This window comes from Bombyx mandarina, chromosome 20, assembly GCF_030267445.1.
Source record: "Bombyx mandarina strain Sakado chromosome 20, ASM3026744v2".
In the NCBI taxonomy this organism is placed as follows: Eukaryota; Metazoa; Arthropoda; class Insecta; order Lepidoptera; family Bombycidae; genus Bombyx; species Bombyx mandarina.
This window is the reverse complement of record NC_143226.1, coordinates 10,008,999-10,036,214: the sequence shown is the minus strand read 5'-3', so window position 1 is coordinate 10,036,214 and position 27,216 is coordinate 10,008,999. Positions and strand designations below refer to the sequence as shown.

The following is a 27,216-nucleotide window of genomic DNA, read 5'->3' as shown; positions in this document are numbered from 1 at the left end:
ACAAAAAAAAAAACAATTAAGTACATATTTGAATTTTGATAAATTAAAATAGTAAAGTTTTTTATAACAAAAAAAAATTAATACCAGTTACGTTTTAATATCTGTTATTTTACGAACGTCCCTAGACACAATATCTATCAATTCATTAGTGTAAGAGCTGCTACACCCGTCCGTATGTCGTGCCACGGTCAGGCGGCGGCGGGCCAAACAACTCAGTTCACTATCGTATTTATAACGGATACAACGTGTCGTTAATAGCTATTCAAAAATAGCTATCGTAACGTTAAAACTAGCACATTGTTTATTTGTCTCGAGGTAAGTCAGTCTTTTGCTTTATTTATCTCTCACCAATCAACTTCGTATTGTCTCAAACCAAATTGTCGTAGAAAGAACTACATCCCCACTGCGAGACATAAGATGTCACAGCTGCATAAGAATAATAAACAAAATTTAAGAGACACTGGTGCATTTTAGCTGTTTACATAATAGGTTGTGAATTTTAAATCGAGAAATATAACTGCTTTCGCACTGGCTGATTCTATGTTAATTATCGAGTTAAATCTGCAATAGTTTGGGCGAATCCCTGAGTTCCATTAGGGTCGCTAGTTCCTGCACATCACCAAACATTATTTTTATTTCTGATCGTAAAATCAAAGAACACCCACAGAAAGAATTTAGTGTAGATGTTAATGCTAATTATAAATCATCTATCGTATAATGATTTCGGCCTATTTTTGCTGAATCAATCATGCGTAGCGGTTTCAAGGATCGGTTCAAGCTAGTTAGGCTTGTTAGGGTTGGAATTTCGATTCCATGTCTTAAAGTGCCTATCCACGTTTGAACTGGGTTTTTTTATTGCCATTGTATGCAGACGAGCATACGGCCCACCTGATGGTGAGTGGATACCGTTGCCCATGGACTTCAACAATGCTAGGGGCAGAGCCAAGCCGCTGCCTACTGTGCTGTCTACGAACTCTGGTAATCCCTTAATACTGGTTGAACCGCGAGCTCTTCTGTCTATTGATGACAATAACAAACTAGATAGGGTAAACCCCCCATTGGGGTCATATGACCCCAATATCAAATCCAAATCCGAAATGTACCAGAGAATATTATTAACTTTACTAAGATTTTGTTTACTTGATCTATGACTTCGTCTATCTATCTATCGATCTATGTAATGCAATCTTTCAATGCTATTTTCTTTAATATCAACTGATTTTTTTAACTACAACAATATTTTTAGTTTCTGAAGATTAGAACATTAGGTTAGGTTGGATATTAGATTGTTTTTTTTTATTAAATTTATTTTATTAAGACTGTCGCCTCAGAAGTGGACAATAATATTTTTTTAGGTAAAATGGCGGTACTGATGGCCAAATCGCCTGGCGACCGCTTAACCGAATCCGGTTCGGATGAAAGGTCGTTGTCAGGATGTGTCATTTAAAATACTCTAAGGACGCTCCGCGGCGATCCATTTAAGCCCCATTTCGATCCATTTAAACTATAAAGTTGACACATAAAGCGGTTCAACCATTTGCTGTTTGAAGAAACATATAAAAATAATTGAGTTTTTATTTATTTATTTTTATTGCTTTGATGGGTGGACGAGCTCACAGCGCACCTGGTGTTAAGTGGTTACTGAAGCTCATAGACACCTACAACGTAAATACGCCACCCACCTTGAGATATAAGTTCTAAGGTCTCAGTATAGTTACAACGGCTGCCCGACTCTTCAAACCGAAATGCATTATTGCTTCACGGCAGAAATAAGCAGGGTGGTGGTACCTACCCACGCAGACTCACAAGAGGTCCTACCACCAGTAAAAAGTACCTTACTTGTCTTCTGCTTTCTTTTAATATAACTTAATTTTATTATCAGTGAAGTATGTCTGAAAGTACACGGAATTATTTTCGGACATCGGAGGCATGGAGTCGAACATCTAAGATTTCAATTGGAACTTGTTCAGTTCAATTCAAGACATTGGTTCTAATGTATTTGATATCTCTGTAACCGTTGAGGATATAATTTTTAATTAGTCACATAAAATATGTTTGTACTAAAAAAAAGACCTTCCATTGGCTGTCTAAAGAATAATTTGGTTATTTGGAGATCCCGGCCATTTGCGAAACTACACGATAAGTATCTTTGATAACCATTACATAACAGATGAGGTTAAACTCTCATCTGTTATGTAATGATTGTCCTACCTTTCCAAACGGTATCAGTATCATAACTGTATCAGGCAGGATATATATGTATATGGCAGGATTAGGAAGGATCGCCTCGAAGACTCCGTCGGCTGGGCGTCCTTGGGGTGAGCCGCGCTGTCTGGTTGTAGTGTTGACCGTGGTAACCCCCCTACCTCATCCGGGTTCTGGCCTCGGAGGGGATCGGACGTCGGGTGTAAGAGTGCAGGGGAGTCGTTTAGTGGGTGGGCCCTAAAATTCCTTTGGCCCGCGGTCTGCTCTCCACACCTGCAGATTGTTGAGTCCCACATACCCCGCGCGCCCCTTACGCGCGGGTACCTCGTAGGAGGTTAAGCCCCCGGCCCGGAAAAAAAGGATTAGGTAGGATGAATATACCTTTGTAGGTTTGCAATTCGCCCTAACAGCACCGTCTGCTAGTCAAAGGCAATAAAAAAGCAACTGTCGTGATAATAACAATGTTAATATATTATATCCTCGCATTGATTGAGATAACGCTTGACCACGAAGCTACTCTAGACATTATCAAGTAGTAAGGCTTACAAATTTATCTGTCACTTTATCAGAATTTATTACTATGTCGACAAATACCGATGTCGGACTTTGTCTTCGTAGAAATGAGAATATTAACACAGCCTAGTAATAACGAAATTTTTTTTCATTTTTTTGACGTGACAACGTCTTATAATTCGATGGAGCAGGCTGCACGTACGAAAATACATGACTCATGCGGCGTTACCTCGCTCTGAGGCGTTCCATTTAAGGCTTTAAGTGCAAGCGAGAGCGCGCAACGAGCGACAAAGAGGCACAATCGGCCTCCGCGTTCGGCAGCGTTTGACATCTGTCTCTCTCCTATTTGAGTGAGCGATGCATCCGCGTGGACAGCTGCAATACAATAATACATTTACATGTTTTCGTTAAGTATGAAGTTGAGTGAAAAGTGAATGTGGTATCAATTGGTTATAGCAACGTTAATTGCGATAATTGAAAAATGAAACCATTCCATCAGTATTTTCTTATGACGTTGTCACGTTCAACTATCGTCAGTAAACCGAATTTACAGAAAACCGATTTTTTTCCCTACCTATTTTAGTAACCTCGAGTGGTCATGTTAGATTCACTGAGCGAGTAAGTTAACTCACGGATCTCTAACCTGAGGACGTTGCTAACACTGGCCCTAGCAAGAGCAGTGCTCCGCAGAATCTACCCCCAGATCGGAAATAACGAAATTAATTGTACTGATCTAAGCTATAGCATAATTGTAAATTGGTATAAACTTTACAAATGTTCTGTTTGTTCGATCCAAACCCAGCGCCCTCGTGGCAGCCTAGGGCTCCGTAAATCAACACGAAGTGCCCGTCGAACGTGTGCCGCGATCCGCGGCGCCGTATGTACTATTTTAACAAAATATAATCTAATCACTCACCGGAACCGATGACCTCGTCGTCTCACGCCGTATCACTTAGGGAGAAGGGTTTAGGGACGGAATGGATAAGGATTAGTGATAATGAAAACCGTTACCGTAGATCGTCACATATGCGGGTATCGTCCTGTTCGAGAAACAACACAAAGATACAGATGTCAAATCGCGAAGGCACCGTCAAATCGCGACCCGTGTTGCCGTGGTAAAAATTCGAACACCCGCGGATTGGTTTGGAACACTGCTTAATAATAAAAATGGTTTTTTTTTAAGTTATAAAACATTAAAATATTTTCTTCGATTTTGATGATTCGCAGATATTATTATAACTATTTTTGCGGCTTAGTCTCGAGTTTTTTTAATTCAGCTACGGCTGCCGTCGTTGTTGTCAAGCCGAAGTCAGTAAATTCACAAAGCTTAGGTTAGCTATGTAAGTTCCCGTTCGGCGGTGTATCGCGTTCCGACCCGGCAGGCTAGTTCTGGCCCAGCGGGGTATCCCGGAACACCAGCGGTATCGTCCGGGCGGTCTGGTAGGGCCGCCGTACCGCGGAGACCGACGTCGTTGGTCGTCAACTATCGCCTTGACGACCCGTCGGTCGGGCGTCCTCGGGGTGGCGCCGCGTGTCTGGTTGTGGTGTTGACCGCGGGAACTCCCTACTCTGACCGGATTCTGACCCCGGACAAAGATCGGACGTCGGGTGTAAGAGTGCAGGGGAGTCGTTTAGTGCGGTAGGGCCCTAAAACATTCTTATAAAAAAAAATATGCTGCTTATAAAAACTTAACTTTGCACTTTTAGAATTCGGGTGTAAAAGATATGCACCAGATCAAATAGAATCTCAAGTACCAGGATGTCAGAGAAGAGAGGGGTTCGATTTGAAGAGGCCGAGCGGTGTAAGGGGATTATCCTCACGTCCATAGCGCTGACAACAGCTGGACTGGGATGGCTTCTACGCGGCTCCCCGACCATGATGAGCGCTGTTGCGACGCTGGGAGCGTATCTATTAACCGGTGATAGATACCAATGGATTTACCTTTGGAAGAAGACGCACAAGAGGGATTTTCTGTGAGTATTCTTTTTTTTCATTTTTTTTTCTTAGCTGGGTGGACGAGCCCATGGACATCTACAACGTAAATGGTAAGGTCTCAAGTATAGTTACGAAGGCTGCCCCACCCTTCGAACCGAAACGCATTACTGCTACACGTCTGGACACACAAAGAGGTCCTACCACCAGTAATTACGCAAATTATAATTTAAATCCTGTTTAGTTATTTGTTTTTATGTTGCCCCGGTTAGATTATAATAATCACATCGAGTGTTGAGATTGCTCAGGAGTTGCTCAAATTGTTTGGACAGTTTATTTTTCGATACGATTTAATCGCATCTTGTAATAAAATGATGGTCGCAAATTTTTATTTTAGTTGTGTATCAGCCATCATGTTGGTACCATCATTCTGAAAATTTCCCATGAGAAACAATTTTGCGGTATTTTACACATTACAGCTTCAAGCTTTGGTCTGTGTGAAGAAAGAAAAAGCCAGATATATGGCAAAATTGATGTAATATACACAAATAAAGTTACAATTAGCGTGTTTCAAGTGCCTTCCGAATTCTGTTGTCGATTAGCGATTGAAATTAACGTGTGAATCAATAAATAAAAAAAACTATGAATCTGTTGTTGTACTAGCCAAAATAACACGGGTCAACACCAAATTTGACTTGATTGCAAAGCATAAAATTTCGATATTTTAGATCGTAATTAGACGAAGAAAAAATACATGGCATGAAACAGTTTGCTTTTGAACTTTAATAAATTGACCACATATGAAACAAAATGCATCAGCATCGTATTTACACTAATTACACTTTCGGAGACATTTTAAGTTTTTCTGGGCTTGTACAAAACACCTGATCTTTGTTTATGACTCGAGTGCCATCCAGTGGCACTGTGTAAACGTAAATAAATAAACAGTAAATAAATAATAAATAAATAAACAATAAATAAATAAATAAACCCACTCTCATAGCGCGGTTCTTTTTTTGAAAGTATTAAAATTAATTAAAATTTATAAAAAAATTGAAAAATGAGTATTATTACTATAACTATCACAAAAGCAAAGCTTATACCAAAAAAAGGTATTTTATTTTCGTATTTATGATTAATTAACCGGAAAAACCTAGTAAAAACGTTAGGACAAATTTTAATAATGAATTTTTTTTTGTAGAGTTGTGATAATCTGTAAAAAAATATTTTTATAGTGGACAGCGCATACGAGCCGTTGTTTTAAAACAAGACTACTTTAAAGATATTATTTTTCATTTACGTGTCGGATGAATGTCCGATGGTTTACAAACAATGTCCGTTGAATAGCGGACTTCGGCACCGCGGCGGTATTTGTACTAGGGTCGCGATGAATGAGTGGTTCGTGTCTCAGACACTTGACACCTCTTCTGACCTTTGTTATCCTGGTATCGATGGACTGTCTTCATTACTTTACCTACTATATCTATCTATTAATAATATGAAACAGAGAGAATGTGTGTGTGTGTGTGTATTTTGAAATTAATTTAAAAATATTTAAATAGTTTTATTCATTTGCAAAATTAAATCAATTTTAATATGAAACAAAATTAATTACGTAGTTTTTGTTCAAAAGATCACGGTCGTCAACTATATTCAAGAAAGTCGTCCCACGATTATAGGAAATTGAGAGAAATAAATTCATATCTTTTTTAATTTTTTTTGTAAATTTTGATTTTTAAGTGTCTTAAAAAATTCGTTCGCTTTAATGGGAATTAATTTGAATTAAATAAAATTATATATATTACGTATGTACATATATACTGTACTCCTTCTATTAATATCAACTGTTTGTTTAACCAATAATTTAAATTTTTTGTATGACCTGAATACCATACTGCAATCAATAATAACAAAAAGAAACGTCGGTGGTTAGACGTCTTGTGAGCTCGCGCGGGTAGGTAACACCACCCTGCCTATTTCTGCCACGAAGCAGTAGAGCTTTCCCTTCCAGACAACCAACAGTTGGACAAGAATCAATTGGAAACAAATTACACGCGATGTACCTATCGATTGACATATACATATACACACACATACATACACGTTTTTTTTTTTTTTGGGCAGGAGGAAATCGCCGGACTTCCGCCCTCCCCCTCCCCTGGGGATGGAAGGCGGGGCATAATATCATTAATATTATTTTAATATTATTAATTTACTATTTAATACATATGTTCATCGTTTTTGTTAATGTTACTCCTTTATTAATTATTATATAGTTAATAAACACATACACGTTTTATTAAAACTTTTTTATAAAAATGAAACCTTTTTTTTATAATTTAAGTAATTTGTCTTATAACTTTGGCTGTAACTGTGTGACTTCTACGCTCATCCAAACAAAAAAAGATATACATATTTTATACCAAAATAAATTATGATGATCGCTTGAAATGCGTACGGACGTACATTGTCAATAAATTGTAGTCTATATATCCTGTCTAAATTCAATGTAGGTCCATTATTCCTAACTGTAATATTCCATGCCGCATTAACGACAGTCTGAACGCCGGATACAGTTGATAGATCTATTGTAGGACGCAAGGTGTCGCCGGCAATTGCTGGTTGGACCTTGGTCTCTGATGAGCGCCTGGTACCTAATGGCACTGTAATAGGTGCTCTGAGTACCGGGGGATATGTTCTCTCTGTTATTTTAACGCAGTATCTATGTATTAATGCGTGAAGCAAAAACTTTGTACCCCTTTTTACGAAAATTGCGCGGACGGAGGAGTATGAAATTTCCTACACTTATAAGGAATATAGAAAAGGAGTGCAGATGGTATTAGTTTTTTAATTGTGCATAATAAACACATTGAATCAATAAAAAGAAACATTACACTCATTAGACTCACTTTTTGTTTTTTATTTTTTTTATTGCCTAGATGTGTGGACGAGCTCACAGCCCACCTGGTGTTAAGTGGTTACTGGAACCCATAGACATCTACAATGTAAATGCGCCACGCACCTTGAGATATAAGTTCTAAGATCTCAGTATAGTTAAAACGGCTGCCCCACCCTTCAAACCGAAACGCATTACTGCTTCACGGCAGAAATAGGCGGGGCGGTGGTACCTACCCGTGCGGACTCACAAGTGGTCCTACCACCAGTATCATGTAGTTGACACAACACATGTATATTTAAACTCTTTGCTTATTGTAAAACTTTTGTTATTGTTTAAAGTATGTGGTCAAATTGGGAATAAATTAATAATGTTTGTCTATAGAGTAGTCTTTGCGAAATCTGTGTTTAAAGAAGTATAACAAATAGTCTCTAACCAATAATAAAACAATTAATTGCTGCACGACAAACTAGTTCGCGGGAAACACTGTTTGAAATTGTCACCAAGTAAATCAACAAAATTGAAAAAAAAAAATTTTATAAGGGATTTTATGACCTGGTAACTAAGACCTTTAGGTTATGTCTTATTTTAATTTATATTCTTATTTTTATGAAAAATGATAATATAAAATGAAATGAAGATGATTAATTTGAGACATTAATCAACTGTGATGAAATTAAATGAAATGAGACGAGATGATATGGGATGAAATATAATCTCAGTAAAATGGTGGTCATTTACTGAGATTTTTTCAGTAGACTTTTTGGAGGATCCCGAGAAGTGACGTCCAGCGGCTTTGTTTCATTTTCCCACATTTGTGCACTTTCACAGATATTAAACAGTTAATAAACATCCGACATTACAAATTTAAACCTGCAGAAACACTAAATAGACAAAACAAATCACACAACTTCACTCCTTGGTTTCCCGCCAAAAAGTCTACGAACTTGAAAAATTTTTGTACCACAGACCAAACAAATTTTATGTAATAAGGAGAACCTATTCATGCTTAGTCGATTTTTAAGTACCATAGAGCGAGAACTGTAGTAAAAAAAACTGTAACAGTGTTCAAACTTATAATTTCAAATAATTATAGTCGAATATCGACTACCGGGAGACCACTAGTGTGGAATCAATTCTTATAGTGGTAAGCTTCGAATATCTGCAATTTTATTTTTATTTTAGGCAAGTCATTCTCTACCATCCAACCAAGAGTGGTGTAGAGAGTCCTGCGGTGGGTGCATTCCTTTTTGAGAAAAATAGAAAAAATAATAATAATATATGTGTTCATATGTATACAAACACACACAGTATATATTCATACACATACATGCAACGCCGTATATATTATCTCGTAATATCATAATCAAAATATATAATTTCCATATTTGTATAATTATCCTCATACATATAAAATCATATACCTATTTACACATTATATAATAATTTAACAAATTAATTAGGCATAAAAATATAATAATATGTACATAGTACATTTATATTGGACTGAAAATACCAACATACTAGGCTGCAAGTCTAATTATTAGATTACAATTAGTATTTTAGCTAATTACTATTCTGCCTTGAATCTTGATTTAGTATGAAACTGTAAAAAGACGTGCATAATTACGCAAATGATTTAATAATGTGACAAATTGCCATTGTTTGATTTACTGTACATGCCTTATTATAGCAGTAAATAATATAACGCGATGTCCCCTAAGTATAATTGTATTATTTATTGAATGATTGGCTCCAGCCGACATACGTACATTGAGTGGTTACTTCTTGTGAATTTATGATTGCCTGGTAGTTGAGGAAATTTAATATTAAAGACTTATTCGGTTTTATTTTGTTCGGCCGTGCTGATCCCGGTGATTCATCATCATCATCAGCCCACAGACGTCCACTGCTGGACTTAGACTTCTCCCAAGTTACGTCATAATGACCGGTCCTATACAGCCCACATTCGAGCAGGTTCCCGCGACCTCTAGCAGGTCGTTGGTCTCCGACGTGGAAGGCCAACGCTACGTTTTCCGATGCGATTTGCTTCGAGAAAATGTGCCCTGCCTTAACATCAATGGTATTCACCATTTCATAAATAATAACTGGTAGTTAGACGTCTTATAAGCGGTAATGCGTTTCGGTTTGAAGTGTGAGGGACTGAAGAAACATCAACGTGATTAATCCAAGTGCAATAATCAAATTCAAAGATTTCATTTGTTTTTTAAAAACAAAACCGTAAAAAGAATACACTTAAACTTCAACTTTGTGTTTCTGCTTTCTCATCACTACATAGTATAAATCAACAAAGTCGCTTTCTCTGTCCCTATATCCCTATGGATGCTTAAATCTTTAAAACTACGCAACGGATTTTGATGCGGTTTTTTTTAGTAGATAGAGTAATTGAAGAGGAAGGTTTATATGCATAATAACATCCATTAAATTGTGGAGAAATCAATAATAAATTACAGTTTCCGAAGCGAAGCGAGGGCGGGTCGCTAGTTTTAAATAAACTTACGGTAGGTATGTATTCTTTCAGAGGTCTAAGGGTACTGTTAGCGACAATGTTCAGGATATGGCGTTGGGAAAAACAAGGCCAGTCAGTGGTGTCAAGGTGGGCGGAAATAGCGAAGCTGTATCCGGAAAAGAAGGCTTTTATCATGGGGGACAGGGCTCTCACCTTTCGTCAGGTAAATATTGGCCGCAAGATGTAATCTTTTAACATCCTAAACAAGGGGTTTTATAAATCAATCGTACACCGTTGACAAATCTAACAAAACCTCCCTAAGTCTTTGTGATCTCAAAACTAAAAAAGTATGTTTCACTTTTGAGCCAAATTTTTACATCGGTTGTATGTCATATTATTATCTAATGTAGGAACGTAGATAACTAAGGATAGCGTTGATTAGAAAAGGTATTATCGGTATTCAAGGCCTAATTGGTATTCATCATGCTTAAAATTCTACTTAGATACATAAGATTCTACAGAGTCATAGGATTTAAACTATTATTTTAAAAATCCTCGAAGGCAAGCCAACATTCGGCCCACCTGGTAATAAATTTCCTAATCGAGAAGACTCTTTTAGAGCTCATTAGATCACATGTGGTCACGCACGGAAAATTGAGGTTTGAGATGTTGACGTCATATTTTGAGGTCGTTAAAGGCATTCACGTTGTGATATCTATGAACTTCGGTATCCACTTATAAATCAGATGGGCCTCGAAATCGCCTGTTTAGCTATAGCAATTAAGGAAAAGGTTGCTAGTTTATTGATCTTCATGTATAAAGGATAGTTCCTAAACTTGAGCGTGAGCTGTATTTATTTTTAATTTTTTTAGGGAGAAGACTTTAGTAACCGCATAGCCTGGTACTTCAAACGTCAAGGCTTCAAAAGCGGTGAGGTAATAGCTCTATTCATGGAGACACAACCAGAATACATCTTTGTGTGGCTAGGTTTAGCTAAAATGAAGGTCACGACTGCATTAGTGAATACAAATCTAAGAGGTCAACAATTGATTCACTGCTTGAGAATAGTTGGATGCAAAGCTGTCGTATTTGGCGATGAAATGGCGGACGGTAAGTTCTTAATGTTTATGATGACCCAGTACTTAGTACTGTTCTTGTGTATTTTTTTTCTGTAAAAGATTTTGTAAACTTCACAGTCAAATGCTTTTTTAATCTTTTTAATATTTATGAACCCTCTAGATCTTTTGTTATTACTGTGGGGAGCGGACAAGATGCCCACTTACCGCAGGTTGTGGACTGACTTTAGAACTCCAATATTCTATGATTACTATTTTATTATTATTGTTAAAGAGAGGAGTAGACCTGACTTTAAGTGGTTACCAGGGCCCATAATCATCAACAGTGTAATTGTTGTCACCTACTTTGAGACATGAGTTTTAAGTATCAGTTTTTAAGTACATCGGCTCTTTTTTACCCTCACCCTTCAAAACTTGCCTTGCCACTATTAATAACGCAAATTTTAATTTTTGAGGGCTTGATTTTTATTGCACGGTGCTATTCCTTCACCGTGGAAGGAATTCGTGAACTTTTGTTAAGTACGTATTTCGTCAGCCGAAATTGGTAACTGCTTTTGGGATTCAAACATCGGCACAGTCGCATCGCTAAATACGAATGCACCGGCCGTCTTATTCCGCAGGCCACGACGACTTTAAAACCATACAGCATTCGAAACATGAAATAAAAGAAATGAAAAATGAATATGATGATTCGACAAAAACCGTAAAAGCAATAAATAAAAAAAGTCATTTTATGTCTGCGACCTATGTGACAACGGTTGGTTAATTTGCACCTCATTAAATTTAATAATCGCCTTATTGTTGCCGCCGCTGACTACTATTACTGGTGGTAGGATATCTTGTGAGTCCGCACGGGTAGGTACCACCGCCCTGTCTATTTCGGCCGTGAAGCAGTCATGCGTTTCGGCTTGAAGGGTGGGGCAGCCGTTGTAACTATACTTGAGACCTTAGAACTTATATCTCAAGGTAGGCGGCGCATTTACGTTGTGGATGTCTATGGGCTCCTAAGTACTTAACACCAGGTAGGCTATGAGCTTGCTCACCCATCTAAGCATTAAAAAACAAAAAAAAAAAACTGCCCAAATCGTGATCTTCTCAGTGGGTCGCGATTCCGATCCGGTAGTAGATTTATTTGCGAAGCAGCTGCTCTTGAGTTGTAAGGTCTCCGAAGGCGGAGGCGCTCGGGCAGCTGTTAGCAAATCCCACCCCTCCTTTGCTCGCCCACCTGTCCTGGTGAAACTGGAAAGGCCTCCGGGCCACCAGTAATCTCTCAATCATTAAAAAAAACTCATTAAATTACAACGCACGTATATAGAAAAAAAAAACTTGATTTACATTTGGCAGGGCGTAGGTATAGTGAGAGCGGGTATGGCCTTAAATACTATCCTTGAACCTGCGGTCCGCTCCCTACATCGTCCATTATCGAATTGTCCAATCCCACATACCTCGCACGCCCCCTAGCCGCGGGGACCTCGTCTGAGGCTCAGTCTCTCCCCTAAAAATAGGGGAATCAGCTATTTCGCATTTGCCTCCCGCAAAGCAGACGTACATTCCAGTTCGGAAGATACAACAGCTGTTACAATATACTTATATATATACTTTTTATTGCTTACATGCCCACCTGGTGTTAAGTGGTTACTGGAGCCCATAGACATCTACAACGTAAATGCGCCGCCCACCTTGAGATATAAGTTCTAAGGTCTCAGTACAGTTACAACGGCTGCCCCACCCTTCAAACCGAAAGGCATTACTGCTTCACGGCAGAAATAAGCAGGGCAGTGGTACCTACCCGTGCGGACTCACAAGAGGTCCTACCACCAGTAATAATGCAATTAAATAAAATACGATTAAAATTTCACAACAATACAATTAAAATTTCGAAGTCGATAATCCAAAAACTATGGTAACTGCTTAAAGCTATCTAGCCCGTGAATTTATGTAGCCATTTATTTTAATTTCGAGTTTAAATTGTTTGTATTTAATTGTATTTATAAAAACAAAAATTCTGTACCAGTTACTGTAAGCCTTTGAAGGTGACATTAAAATTTTTAATTTTATTACAAAGACGTTTATCGTCAACTGTTTAAAATGCATTGCTGGCGTAATTAAAACTAAAGTGACGAAAAGTGACTTAAAATTAAAGTGTAATTCTATTCTTCCAGCGAAATTTGTAAATAGTCCTAAACTGTAAGACCTCGATAATAGCAATGGCAAAGCTGATAAGTGAGGGTGACCACACGCAGTTGGGTGTGTTTTAGCAATATTTAATGTGAGCTGTGGCCGCAAAACGCCATAAATTATAAACGTTTTATTTGAGGCAAAAAGGCATTTCATGTTGGCGCGAAAATAAATTCTACTCCAACTTATGTTAATTTATTCGCATTTAAAAACAGACGCAGACTTTGGTTTAACCGAAACTGGTTGAATTATTTATATATTCAATTAATAACTTCTTTGTTTCAGCTATAAAAGAAATTCAGAGCGAAATTCATGACATGCCTCTCTTTCAATTCAATTCGCCAGAGAGAGACGGCACTACAGTCTTACAAGATACAGTGCCATTAGCCGCTGAGCTAGAGGAAATGTCCTCTGAAACTTTTCCTATAGTGCCAACAAATCCAAGAGACACCTTATTGTATATTTACACTAGCGGAACGACTGGGTTTCCTAAAGCGGCCATTATAACAAATATCAGGTATACCTAATGATTGTCCACTCAAAATATTGTCGCAGTTCCTCCAATTAAAGCTTTCATGGAATTTGAGACTTGAACGTCATACCAGGGAAGAGAATCAAATTCTTGTTGCACCACGCACCACTAGACAAGGCATTAAATAAAAGGCATTTATCTTGAGCACTATATCTGCTTAGTAAAATTCCCTGGTACGAAAAGATCTTCAAACGCTGGCGATGATTCTTATTTGGAATTTATTTGATTTCATTAATTATAAATCAGATGGCCGTTGTACAATAATCCACCGATTTCCTTTCAGATTTCTCCTAATCCCTCTAGGAGTATTTACATCAGCTCGACTTTCTCCGGCGGACGTGGTGTACGATCCACTACCGTTGCACCACACGGCTGGTGGGGTCCTAGGGGCTGGGCAAGCAATAACCCAAGGCTGCACCGTGGTACTGAGACGGAAATTCTCAGCTTCCAACTATTGGAGTGATGCAGCGAAGCATGGATGCACTGTAAGTTGGAGTAATATTTATTTTTGTTTGGAAGGAATTTTCATTAAAATAATTAGATCGACTGTGTGAAAGAAAATATACGAGAGAAGAGTGTGAGTGCAGAGAAAAAGAAGACACGCAGCGTCGAGCCGACATGTGGAAGAAAGGCAAGAAGAAGATGAGCAAGAAATGTAATTGATATAATTCAAAATTTTAACAAATAAAAACCCGGCTTCAACAAAATAAAACGAAGTCTTATGTAGAACAATGTAGTCGAAATCAAACAAATTGGAAGTATTAAGGATAACTCAAAAACTATTTTCTCCTCTGCCATCTAAAATTTGTTTTTTATTTAGCAGCTATCGATTAGCTTTATATTAGGGTTATTTAAGAAATATAAGAATAATATAATATGTTTTTAAATGAGAAATAATAACTTTAATACCAATTTCTTATTTCTTGCCAACCGATTCTCTTTTCTTTTATCTTGACTGTCCAATATCTATCTATAAATTAATTTTATCTGTGCTGTAAGTTTGATTTTATGAAACTATTTTATAAAAACAGATTTTTTGTTTCAGGCGGCACAGTACATTGGTGAAATATGCCGTTATTTGCTCTCTGTTCCCGCTGGTCCTAGCGATAAGGCGCATAAAGTTAAGGTTATCTTCGGCAACGGACTAAGGCCGCAGATCTGGCAAGAGTTCGTTGATCGTTTCGGAGTAGGCAGAGTTTTAGAATTCTACGGAGCCACAGAAGGAAACAGCAATCTCAGTGAGTAATTCGTTTTCTACTGGGTAGTAGATGGGTGGATGAGCTCATGACCTACCTGGTGTCAATTAGTTACCGGAACCCATAGACATCTACAAAGTAAATCCCGCACCCACCTTGAGACGTGAGTTCTAAGGTCTCAGTTTTAACAGTACAACGGCTGCCCTGTCCTTCAAGCGGAAACGCATTACTGCTTCACGGCAGAAATAGGTAGCCTTTATTACTGGTGGTAGGACCTCTTGTGAGTCCGCACGGGTAGGTTCCACCACCCTGCCTATTATATATTATATCTGCCGTGAAGCAGTAATGCGTTTCGGTTTGAAGGGCGGGGCAGCCGTTGTAACTATACATGAGACATTAGAACTTATATTTCAAGGTGGGTGGCGCATTTACGTTGTAGATGTCTATGGGCTCCAGTAACCACTTAATAGCGGGTGGGCTGTGAGCTCGTCCGCCCATTTAAGCAAAAAAAAGGGTGGTGTTACCCACCCGGGCGGACTCACAAGACGTCCTACCATCGGTAAAAATGCTGCCCTAGTGATTATTAAATTATATATTATTAAACCTATTCCTGATATTTTCAGTTAATTTGGATAACAAAGTCGGCGCGATCGGTTTTTTGAGCAGACTGGTCTCTTCAATATACCCTTTAACACTAGTTAGGTAAGTTTTTTTTGTTGTCTACAATTATTTTTTTTTAATACGCTTTTGTTAGTTTCAGACGTATGTATGTCAGTATGTAACGGAATCTTTGAACATGATTTTGACCCCCTTCAAAACGTCGGATTAGCTAGAAATTTGGTATACGTGTTAAGGATTGATGACAATTCAATATCTAAAACAAAATTGAAAAAATTGAAATTCAACTAAAAAATGAAAATTGAGTAATAGTTTAAAAAAACTAACAAAACACACTTATATAGAAAATCCAACTAAACAATAGAAAATAAATTTTAATAAATTTGAATTAAAAATAGTGTAAGAAAAAAAATATTTTATTGTAAAAAAGCGTGGGGTGCATGGTATCAGTTATAACTGATACCATGCACCCCACGCTTTTTTATATTTTATAAACAGATATGAGTAGAAGGGTTTGGTAATATACTGAAAAACACCCCACGCTTTTTTTTACATTAAAATCATTTTTTCTTACGCAATTTTTAATTCAAATTTATTAAAATTTATTTTCTATTTGTTACTTGGATTTTTAAAAAAAGCGTATTTTGTTAGTTTTTTTAAACTTTTTTTTTTGTTATTTGGTTAATTAAAATTAACGAGCACAGTTAACGATTTAAGGTGTGACGAAATAACTGGTGAAATACTGAGAGACGACAATGGACGTTGTATAACTTGTGGACCACATGAACCTGGTACGTAATGTTATATTATATCTGTACTAATATATAAATCTACAGTGGCTCTTACGGATGTTCCGTTATAATAGCTAATGAACCACGCATCCGATTGACTTGAAACTGGGTATCCATGTAGAAAATATATGTACTTAATGGATAGGCTAATATTTATATGAGTGTTGGACTCCCTCCCTAATAATAATGACAATAACTGTTAATTTTAAATGCTCAGCGAAGAGGTCGAGTACGGCTAGTCATCTATAAAATCTTTGTGAGCAACTAGTTAGCGATCACTGAAGAAATTGATTTCATAAAATATTTTGAGATTGTAGTATTAGTTACATTTAGAAACGTAAGATGAAAATAAAAATATAATTACCTTCTAGATATAATAATAAAATTGTAAATAGACATACTGTAACAAAAACCGACTTCAAATAGAAAAAAAACAGATATTCCAAAACAAATTAATATACACTAAAACAATAATCATTTAAATCGTTTGGCGTTTTATTGAGTTATTCATCTATTTGTCGCGCACGTACTTAATGCAAATTTAAGACATATGGTTTTCTCATGGATACCATTATCAGAACTGGATTAAATTGAAATGGGAACGTCAGCTTCTAATAAAAAAAGGATCATCAAAATCGATTCTCCTAGTCAAAAGCTATGAGGTAACAAACAAAAAAAAACATACATTCGAATTGAGAACCTCCTCCTTTTTTGAAGTCGATTAAAAATTCCGGATAGTTATGATAATTTGAGGGGAATTATCGTCATAACAGGAGAACTATTACCATACCCTACTAGATAGTATTTTCTGTTTCATCACAAACCTATTAATCTCTTAGTGTGCGCTTTTAAGCATGCTTCGAACACATACACACTTTTTATCGTTGGCTGAAGTCGTCGTGGCCTAAAGGATAAGACGTCCGGTGCATTCGTGTCTAGTGATGCACCGGTGTTCGAATCCCGCAGGCGGGTACCAATTTCTCTAATGAAATACGTACTTAACAAATGTTCACGATTGACTTCCACGGTGAAAGAATAACATTGTGTAATAAAAATCAAATCCGCAAAATTATAATTTGCGTAATTACTGGTGGTAGGACGTCTGGTGAGTCCGCACGAGTAGGTACCACCACCCTGCCTATTTCTGCCGTGAAGCAGTAATGCGTTTCGGTTTGAAAAATGGGGTAGCCGTTGTAACTACACTGAGACCTTAGAACTTATATCTCAAGGTGGGGGGCGCATTTACGTTGTAGATGTCTATGGGCCCCAGTAACCTCTTAACACCAGATGGGCTGTGAGCTCGTCCGCCCATCTAAGCAATAAAAAAGGCTTAAAATTGACTGATATGATTAAAGGTTGGAATTAAAAGACGTTTTCGATTCCAGGATTGTTGTTAGGAAAAATTGATCCAAAGAAAGCCATTCTGACGTTCGCTGGCTACGCTGACAAGACTGCTTCCGAAAAGAAGATGGTCCGCAACGTGAGGATCGAAGGCGATTGCTACTTCAACACTGGAGACATTCTAGTGATGGATCACTATGGCTACTTTTATTTCAAGGATCGGACCGGAGACACGTTCCGGTAAGCTCCTCCCAAGCTATGATTACCTAGTACCTATTTTGTGTAAAAAGAAAAATCTTCTAGAAATAATCCAAATCCACGTTTCGCCTTGTCTATACTAATATATAAATCTACAGTGGTTTTTACGGATGTTCCGTTATAACTACTAAACCATGCATCCGATTGACTTGAAACATGGTATCTATGTAGAAAATACATGTAATTAATGGATAGGCTAATATTTATATTAGTGTTGAACTCCTTACACCAGTTGCGAGGGCGTTAATGATAAGAATCTTTATGGGGGTGAGAAATAATGATGTTAATTTTAAATACCCAACTAAGCGGACGGGTACAGCTATATAGTTGAATATAAAAACAAATGCTATCTAAGGCACTCTGTTTCTTTTGAACAAATTCAATTATTTTTTTATACTTTCTATTATTATAACATTCTTATTGGTGATATTAAATCATATAATAAATTTGCACTGGTCCTATGATATTGCTAATGAGCTTCACTTATTTATTTTCCAACTAGCTGACTCGGCAGACTTCGTAGTGCCTCAATTGATAAATAAAAGTCCTAAGCTTTTGTATAAAATAAACTTAAAACAAACAAAAGGAATTCGTCCGACGGGGGACACATCAAAGTAAAAACAAAATTGTTATTTTTATTTAATTCCGAGCATTTTCATATTTATCTACCTTTTAAACCTTCTCTGGACTTCCACAAATAATTCAAAACCAAAATTAGCCAAATCGGTCCAGCCGTTCTCGAGTTTTAGCGAGACTAACGAACAGCAATTAATTTTTATATATTATATAGATAGATTATTTGTGTTATCAAATCATATAATAAAGCACCGTTCTTATGAAATTGTTAATAAACTTCACTTAATTATTTCCAATTATAAAACGTGAAAGAGGCTTTTACTCAAAGAACCTAAAATCATTAAAAAAATGAAAACCAAATTCAAAAAGCAGAGCAGCGCTATTGAAGAATTCATTAGTGTACTAAAACGCTTCCTAAAAAATATCCACATATTTATTGTAGTTACAACATTGTATGCTTATCGGTCACAGCACCGCTTATCTGCGACCTTGAAACGCTAAAGTTAGTCGATAAGCTCTGTCAATGACCCAGTGACTGATACAAAAAAAACACAAACCTACTTCAAGTGTGATGCATCATTTCGATTTGAAAATGTGACCACTTCGAGGGAATACCCCTTCAAACAAAAACACGTGTAGCACTCGGGGACTGCCGCGGTAAAGCATAGCATTTTTTATCAACTTATGCAATTATAATTAGACAATAATAATTTAATATTAAAACAATAATAATTAAATAAGACCACGCTATATTTATAAACATTAACAAAAGTAAACATTAACTGTCCCCTTCACACTCATAAGCTAGAACGCGTGAGAGAGAGATGGGCAGACCTTTCATGATGCGCACGCAGTGCGACGTCACACCGCGTGCTTATTCACAAACACTACACAAGCGCCACGTGTGAATGTGTTGAACGCGAGCTACTACAGTGGGGGGCGATGTTAGGTTTTATTTTCGTTACGGAATTTCTTGATTCGGTCGCCGCGCTTGAAGCCCGCGATAAAAGCCATTCAATAGCTTAAAAATATTGATCGATGCACATTATCACAGACAGTTAATAGTACTAGTTATATACAAAGGAGCGGAGTAGGTTGACTCGTTATGAGGTTGATCACACATCGTTTAAAACTCAAAATAACAGCTTGGACAATCAATACAAACGTTTATTTTCACTGTAGCAAACAATTTAACAGATAATCACTAATGATAGAACAGTGTGCTTAGTGCGAGTTTTGTAACGTTCTCACTAGCGAGCCAGTTTGCTCAAATTTGTATGCAATTGGAACAGCGCCCCTAGCGGCAAACGTACTCGGTGTTATTTTGTGAGTGCGAGTTCATATTAACGTTGTGATCTCGTAACCGAGTAATTTTACCGAAATGAGTACTACGAATGACATTTGTGCGAGTGCGTGTTACAAATTAGTGGATTTTAACGTTTCGATCGAGTATTTCTTTAGTAGTTTTATTTTTCCAACTAGAGAGGCAAAAATATCATGCTATAGAGCCTAATCTTTTTTTATGAAAAATGATAATATGGAGTGAAATTGAAGCATTAAATTTGAAGCATTAATCAATTGGCATGGAATGAAATGAAATGAGATCAGATAATATGGGATAAAATATAATCTCTGCAAAATGCTGATTATATACTGAGATTTTTTTCAGTGGACCTTTTCGAAGACTTCGAGAAGCTACGTCCAGCGGTTTTGTTTAATTTTTTTAAATTTTCGCACTTTCACAGATACTAAACAGTTAATAAACCCACGTTACTTTGTTATTGCACAGATGGGTGGACGAGCTCCCGGCCCACCTAATCTTAAGTGGTTACTGGAGCCCTTAGACATCTACAACGCAAATGCCGCCTCCCACCTTGAGATATTAGTTCTAAGGTCTCAGTATAGTTACAACGGTTGTCCCACCCTTCAAACCGAAACGCATTACTGCTTCACGGCAAAAATAGGCAGGGTGGTGATACCTACCCGTGCGGACTCACAAGACGTCCTACCACCAGTAATTACAAAAATTAATTTTGCGGGTTTGATTTTTATTACATGATGCTATTCCTTTACAGTGAAAGTCAATCGTAAACATTTGATAAGTACGTATTTCATTAGAAAAATTGATACCCGCCGGCGGGATTAGAACACCGGTGCATTGCAAGATACGAATACACCGGACGCCTTAACCTTTAGGCCAGGACGGTCTCAAAATTACACTTATACACGAAGAAATATTAAATACGCATTAACTAAGAAACATTAAATAGACAAAATAAAACAATTCACACAATTTAGCTCCTCGCGGTCCCTCCAAAATGTCTTTTCATCTTTTATTCCTAGTTGTTCTATTGTAAATGAATAAATCAAAATCAAATCGAGTTTACGTTCTATACGGTGAAAAATGAAGAATTGTGAGTGTGAGTTGAGATATGCTACTCGCTTCGCAGGGCGTTTATTCACCGAGAGCAGCAATAATATCATTTCTCGTATATTGGTAGCACGTGATGTTTTGGCATTAGACCGTCTAAATGAAATACAACGCATTTTAACAGCATTTTAATGGGAACCAACTACTTTCAAAATTATTCGGGTAATGTCACGTGTTCAATACTATTTTGTACCTTTAGAATTAAAGTGGCTCAACCCAAAATTCTTAGTTTCTGGTAAACTTCAATATTGTAATACAATAATTGTATTTTTTTAGTTTTTCGGTTTAAACACTTTAAGGCATGCCATTTTATTTGAAAAAGACAGAAAGAGTACTTTGTCCTTTTCTAGACTAAAAGAGACTGTTTAATTTTATAAGCTGATAGAATAATATAGAAAAGAATAATAGGATACCCTCTAATCGTCACATTGGAAAAAGGTATGGCTTTATCATTTAAATTATTTTTTATTGCACTTATAAAACTAATTTAATTTACAATATGTAACTACATATATCTATAACTAATCCGTACTTGTCAAATTCCTCATAAATTGTCAATATTCTTAATAAAATTCCTATTAATAATATACAAGTGCAAATGTTGAGCTGCTTGCCAGAAATGATATAATAGTGTTTTGTTTTTTTGTTGTTTCCTTGTAGGCTGCCTGTAATAATCTAAATCTGTGTGAAAGGCAATAAATGATTTTATTATTATCTACTAATGGTAGTCCAGTGGTCGAAATTTGACCATAATTTATTTAAATTTTAAGTTTGAACATTATTATAGTTCTATTGTCACCTTTCTATTATCATCATTTCTATAATAATCATTGCTCTATGTCGCCAAGGCTACATTATAGAAAAATAATATTAAAGACAAAAAATATTAATCTATTCTCAATTTGACCACAGATTGATAAATCAATAAACAAAAAAAGTATAAATGCATGTGTGTGTGCGTGTGTGTGTGTCAAATACATGGTAATGTGTGTAAGGGTTTTTTATTCATTTAGTTTATTTTTATATTGTTTATGCACAATAAAAAAAAAAAATAGCAATCTGCACTACTTCTCTATATTCTCTATGAGTGTGGGAAATTTCATACTTCTCCGTCCGCGCAATTTTCGTGAAAAGGAGTCTAACATTTTTGCTGCACGTATTACCTACTTAAAATGTAGGTTCTTAATAATAATACATAAGTGTTTTGAAATATAAAACTAATCTTAAATTTTTTAGTTATACCACTTCCATTCTAAGGGTGCAATTTCGTAAACAAACTTTGCCGTAATGGCGTAACCTTTAAAATACACGAAAACTGCCCAGCATAAACATATTTTTTTAGTAACTTTAATAGAAGTATTAGAATTAGAAGTTTATTATAGAATTTATTTAATTGTAATTACATATTTAGACATACTTAACATAATTAATCTTGGAATAGGTAATTATTTCAGCTTTTTTTAATTAAAGAAATTATGTTTTACATAGGTTTAATCATTTACCCGTTGAACGTTTATAAAATGATTGTATTTACGGTAATAGTGTTGATGATCTTCATTAGGTGGCCCAAATATACTAAAATTATTACGAGCATCCATCCTTATTTATAAATGTGTAAAGAAGCAAAATTATTATTACATTGTTCAAATTTCTATATAATTTATAAATATAAATCTGTACGTATGTACCTGTAAATATGTATATTGCGCGCGCGTGTGTGTGTGTGTGTGTACGCGTGTGTATGGGCGTGTGTGTATATATTTCTATAATAGATAGATACACAGTGTGCAATTCATTTCGAAATTATTCTTGCCCATCTAATGGTTGTCTGGAAGAGATCACTCTTAGCGATAAGACCAAGAAAAAATGTTTCACAATATTTATTCATTTTGTGTACAATAAAGAATACTCTTTCACTGGTGGTAGGACCTCTTGGGAGTCCACACGGGTAGGTACCACCACCCCGCCTATTTCCGCCGTGAAGCAATAATGCGTTTCGGTTCGAAGGGTGGGGTAGCCGTTGTAACTATACTGAGACCTTAGAACTTATATCTCGAGGTGGGTGGCGCATTTACGTTGTAGATGTCTATGGGCTCCAGTAACCACTTAACATCAGGTGGGCTGTGAGCTCTTCCATCCATCTAAGCAATAAAAAAAAAACAACTCTATCTCGCTCTCTCTCTCTCATCAAACAACTCTTTAAAAAAAAGCAATGATTTAATAAGAATTAAATGAAAAAGCAAATAATTAATATGTATTTACAACTAGCTAGACGTCTATAAAATTTTCTAACCGAAAAAATATATGTGTATAAACCATTAGAATAGATAAAACCTTAAAAAACAACATTATTATTAAAAACGAAAGAAAAAATCTTGATATTGTATTGGTTTCACGGCAAAATTTTTAGTGACTACTTAACTTGCTTGAAAGTGAAGAAATACTCTCAAAATCCATTAATTTGTAACTCGCACTCGCACATACAATAATCGAGAGGCTCACTTCGGTAAAGCTATTCGATACATGAGACAGCAACATAAACAAACCTTCTCTCTCCCACAAAATGAGATTCATAAGCTTACCACTAGGTGGCACTGATACAAACTCACACAAATTAAACATAACATTAACATCGACTGAGTAATTAAAAAAACTCGCACTAAGCACAGGTACATTACCCATTACCCGACTAATTATAAATATCGTTAGAAAGCTTGGCATTTCAATTAAACGCCTTAAAAAAAAACTTGCATGCTACCAACATAAAAGAAAAAATTATTGCTTCTAAAGATGAATAAACGTCCTGCAAATCGAGTAACTCGCACTCAGAGCTCCGCACGTTTCACCGTGAAGAGCGTACACTCGATGCGAGTCATTCGATTCGATTTTTGAAACTCGCACTAAGCCTACAGATAGATCGAGATTGGTCGAGAAACGAGGACAGTTCATTATATCGATGCACGTGACCAAGTAATAACCGTTCGGATAGTGCTCTAATACAGAATGATGGCGGTCCGTACTACCTTTTTTTTTCTACCTATGCTATATGCCACCCTAACATGTAGTTGAGCTCACGGAGCTCAAACCGGAGTGTTGCTAACACTGGCACTAGCAAGAACAGTGCTCCGCAGAATCTACCACCGGATCGGAAACTCAACCCACTGAGAAGATCCGGCGAGAAACTTAGTGGGCTAACCGTACTACCGTACCGTATCGTAAAATATCTCAAACATCAAACGTCAAACCGTCGGAAGCTAGTGTTGCCATCGCTGTGTCGACCTTACCCTAGTGAACTACTCGACGTTTCCGACTAAGCTCGATTGATAAGATTTACTAAGACTCGAGAGCAACTCGAGAGCAATGAATCCGGGTCACGTAAAAAAACCTATAAACCTCGGAAACTGAGAAAGCTAGCTTCTTCAAATAAATTGTGTTTAGTAGACAATTAAATACTCTTTAAATAATTGAGGTATTAAAACTTCTTAGTTACTCCAAGGTTGTATCATAAAAAAATCTAATTTGAAACAGGAAAACTTTCGAAAATGGAACCACGAAATTACTGCATTTGATTTTGCTTTTATTTCTAATATGTCATTTAAGGGGGTAAATAAACCATATTGATAGTGTTCAATATTTATTATAATCCTGTAATCTGTAATCATGTTGCTTATAACTGAAGAATGCACCAGAATCCTCACAATGCTGGAAACCGGCCGGAGTCAGCGCGATATAGCCAGGAGTGTCGGTGTGTCGCTGTAAAATTGCCACTTCTTGAAGAAGTATTTACGCGTCGCGTGACAGGAATTGAACAGAAAAAATGAAATTGCATGATTTCTAGTTATATGGCGTACTGTGAGCTCGTGGTAACAAGATGTAGTTCATTTTCACTGTTCGTTCTCGTCGAATCCGTCGCTTACGGCGAAGGGTTCGGCGAGTACATTAACCCATAGATACAGCCCACTGAGTTTCTCGCCGGATCTTCTCAGTGGGTCGCGTTTCCGAACTGGTGGTAGATTTTGCGAAGCACGGCTCTTGCTAGGGTTCGTGTTAGCAACATCGTCAGATTTGAGCACCGTGAGCTCACCTATTATAATCTCTCTAGACTATCAGCTTAGGTTTTAAAAAAAAACATTCAAGCGTTCTGGTTTGAAGCCTTTATCAGCCTTTATACAAGACGATGGAGATTTAGACCTCATCTCTTGATGGATGACGGCGTCTACTAGGAAAATCTGATGGGCTCAACTCAACTTAGCTAATTAAATAGGAACTCAAATTGTTTATGCGTTGCCTTCCAGATGGCGCGGCGAAAACGTTTCGACTGCAGAGGTTGAGGGGGTTATTAGCAATCTAGTTGGACTAAAGGATGCTATTGTCTATGGCGTTACAGTAAGTCGAACAGTTCTTTAATTACGAACGAATTTACTGGTGGTAGGACCTCTTGTGAGTCCGCGCGGGTAGGTACTACCGCCCCGCCTATTTCTACCGTGAAGCAGTAATGCGTTTCAGTATGAAGGGTGGGGCAGCCGTTGTAACTAAATTGAAACCTTAGAACTTATATCTCAAGGTGGGTGGGGCAGCCGTTGTAACTAAATTGAAACCTTAGAACTTATATCTCAAGGTGGGTGGCGCATTTACGTCGTAGATGTCTGTGGGCTCCAGTAACCACTTAACACCAGGTGGGCTGTGAGCTCGTCCACCAATCTAAGCAATAAAAAAAAAAGAACGAACGTTCCAATGTCGATGACCTCGAGATTTCCCTCTCCTTTTTTACGAGCACAGAAAACAGACCTAACAGGAATAACTATCTTCAACAACACGGATTAAAAACCGGAGCAGCATTCCATGATGAAATGGATTATTGAGCACTAGACCAACAAAAAAATTATAAAGAAAATCACTTTATTAAACCCTTTAATCTTTGCATATTTAAATGAAACATAAGCATATTACCCAAAAAAGTACTATCTGGCTATTTTGACCCAAAACTCTCACCTTCCGATTTGGAGGGCGAGAGAACCTTCAAACTTAAATTTCAAAGTGGTTGGTTGGATTCACAATAAAATGTCTATAGCCCTAAAAAATATTTAAAGCCGGTTCATTTACATTCACAAATCGTTTGATAATATTATCGATACCATTCTACAAGCTGAAGCATCTATGCGGTTTTCCGGTACCTTCTACCCAAAAACATTGTTTCCCATAACAATATCTGCTAAACTTCCTTAACAGATACCGAACACCGAAGGCAAAGCTGGTATGGCGGCACTAGCTGACCCGGATCACAATATAGACATAGCTGCATTATCAAAAGGACTCAAGACCTCCCTGCCGGTCTACGCTCGGCCGCTCTTTCTGAGAATCCTCCCCCAAACTCCGTTAACAGCCACGTTTAAACTAAAAAAGAAAGAGCTAATGGAAGTAGCTTATAACGTGAACGTCTGTAAGGATCCCCTTTACTTCTTAGATCAGAAGTTAGGGGAATACGTGCCTTTAACACAAAAAATGTATGAAGATATCGTTATAGGTAATATTAGGCTGTGATAGCGGAGTCCTTTGACTTCCTATTATTGAAGTGAAACTTCTTTAGGCGCGTTGAGAGTAAAATTTGACTAGCGACAGATTCGTTACGGCTCGAGAGAAAATATACAAATTAGGACGAGCGAGAGCGAGAAAATAGAAAAAGCGTCTCGCGATCCACTTGACTTTGGAGAGAGGGAGAAAGCAAGCTAGGTCGTTTCTCTTATACACAGCATTCCCTATTACAAGATAAATTTGATTTAAGGATGATAAATAAAGATAACCACAATACTGCACACCGCAAAAGATGTTTCACTTCTTGCATGTGCATGCACACCATTTTTTTTTTGTAATTAGGCTGTGTGTGTTCGTAAAAGACTATTGATCTAACGTTATTTAAATATTATGATTAAGATAATATGTTCATTTTGTTGGTTATTGAAATAAATGAAAGATGCGTCTTAATTATTATTTTTATATATGCTTGATTTTGACCTCATCTTTTAAGTATTCACGTTCTGATGTCTATGGGCTCCGGTAAATATTTAACAACTGGTGAGCCGTGAGCTTGGGTATCCGTCAAAGTATTGAAAGACGTGTATTTTTCTAAAAATATTAGCTGTCTCAATAATACTGCAGTAGGTAGGCAGCGGCTTGGCTCTGCTCCTGGCATTGCTGAAGTCCA

The 27,216-nt window shown here is 37.0% G+C and overlaps 1 protein-coding gene across 1 annotated transcript; it reads left to right on the top strand.

Annotated features, from left to right (window-relative positions):
* The first annotated feature begins 135 nt into the window (after positions 1 to 135).
* On the top strand, positions 136 to 26,996 carry Fatp3 (Fatty acid transport protein 3). Its single transcript, XM_028173650.2, has 12 exons — positions 136 to 315; positions 4,426 to 4,692; positions 10,090 to 10,240; positions 10,890 to 11,127; positions 13,557 to 13,788; positions 14,087 to 14,288; positions 14,849 to 15,041; positions 15,623 to 15,701; positions 16,335 to 16,408; positions 17,794 to 17,989; positions 25,310 to 25,400; positions 26,244 to 26,996. The coding sequence occupies exons 2-12, from the start codon at positions 4,478 to 4,480 to the stop codon at positions 26,553 to 26,555; spliced, it is 1,983 nt and encodes a 660-aa protein (XP_028029451.2). The 5' UTR covers positions 136 to 315; positions 4,426 to 4,477; the 3' UTR covers positions 26,556 to 26,996.
* The last annotated feature ends 220 nt before the right edge of the window (positions 26,997 to 27,216 follow it).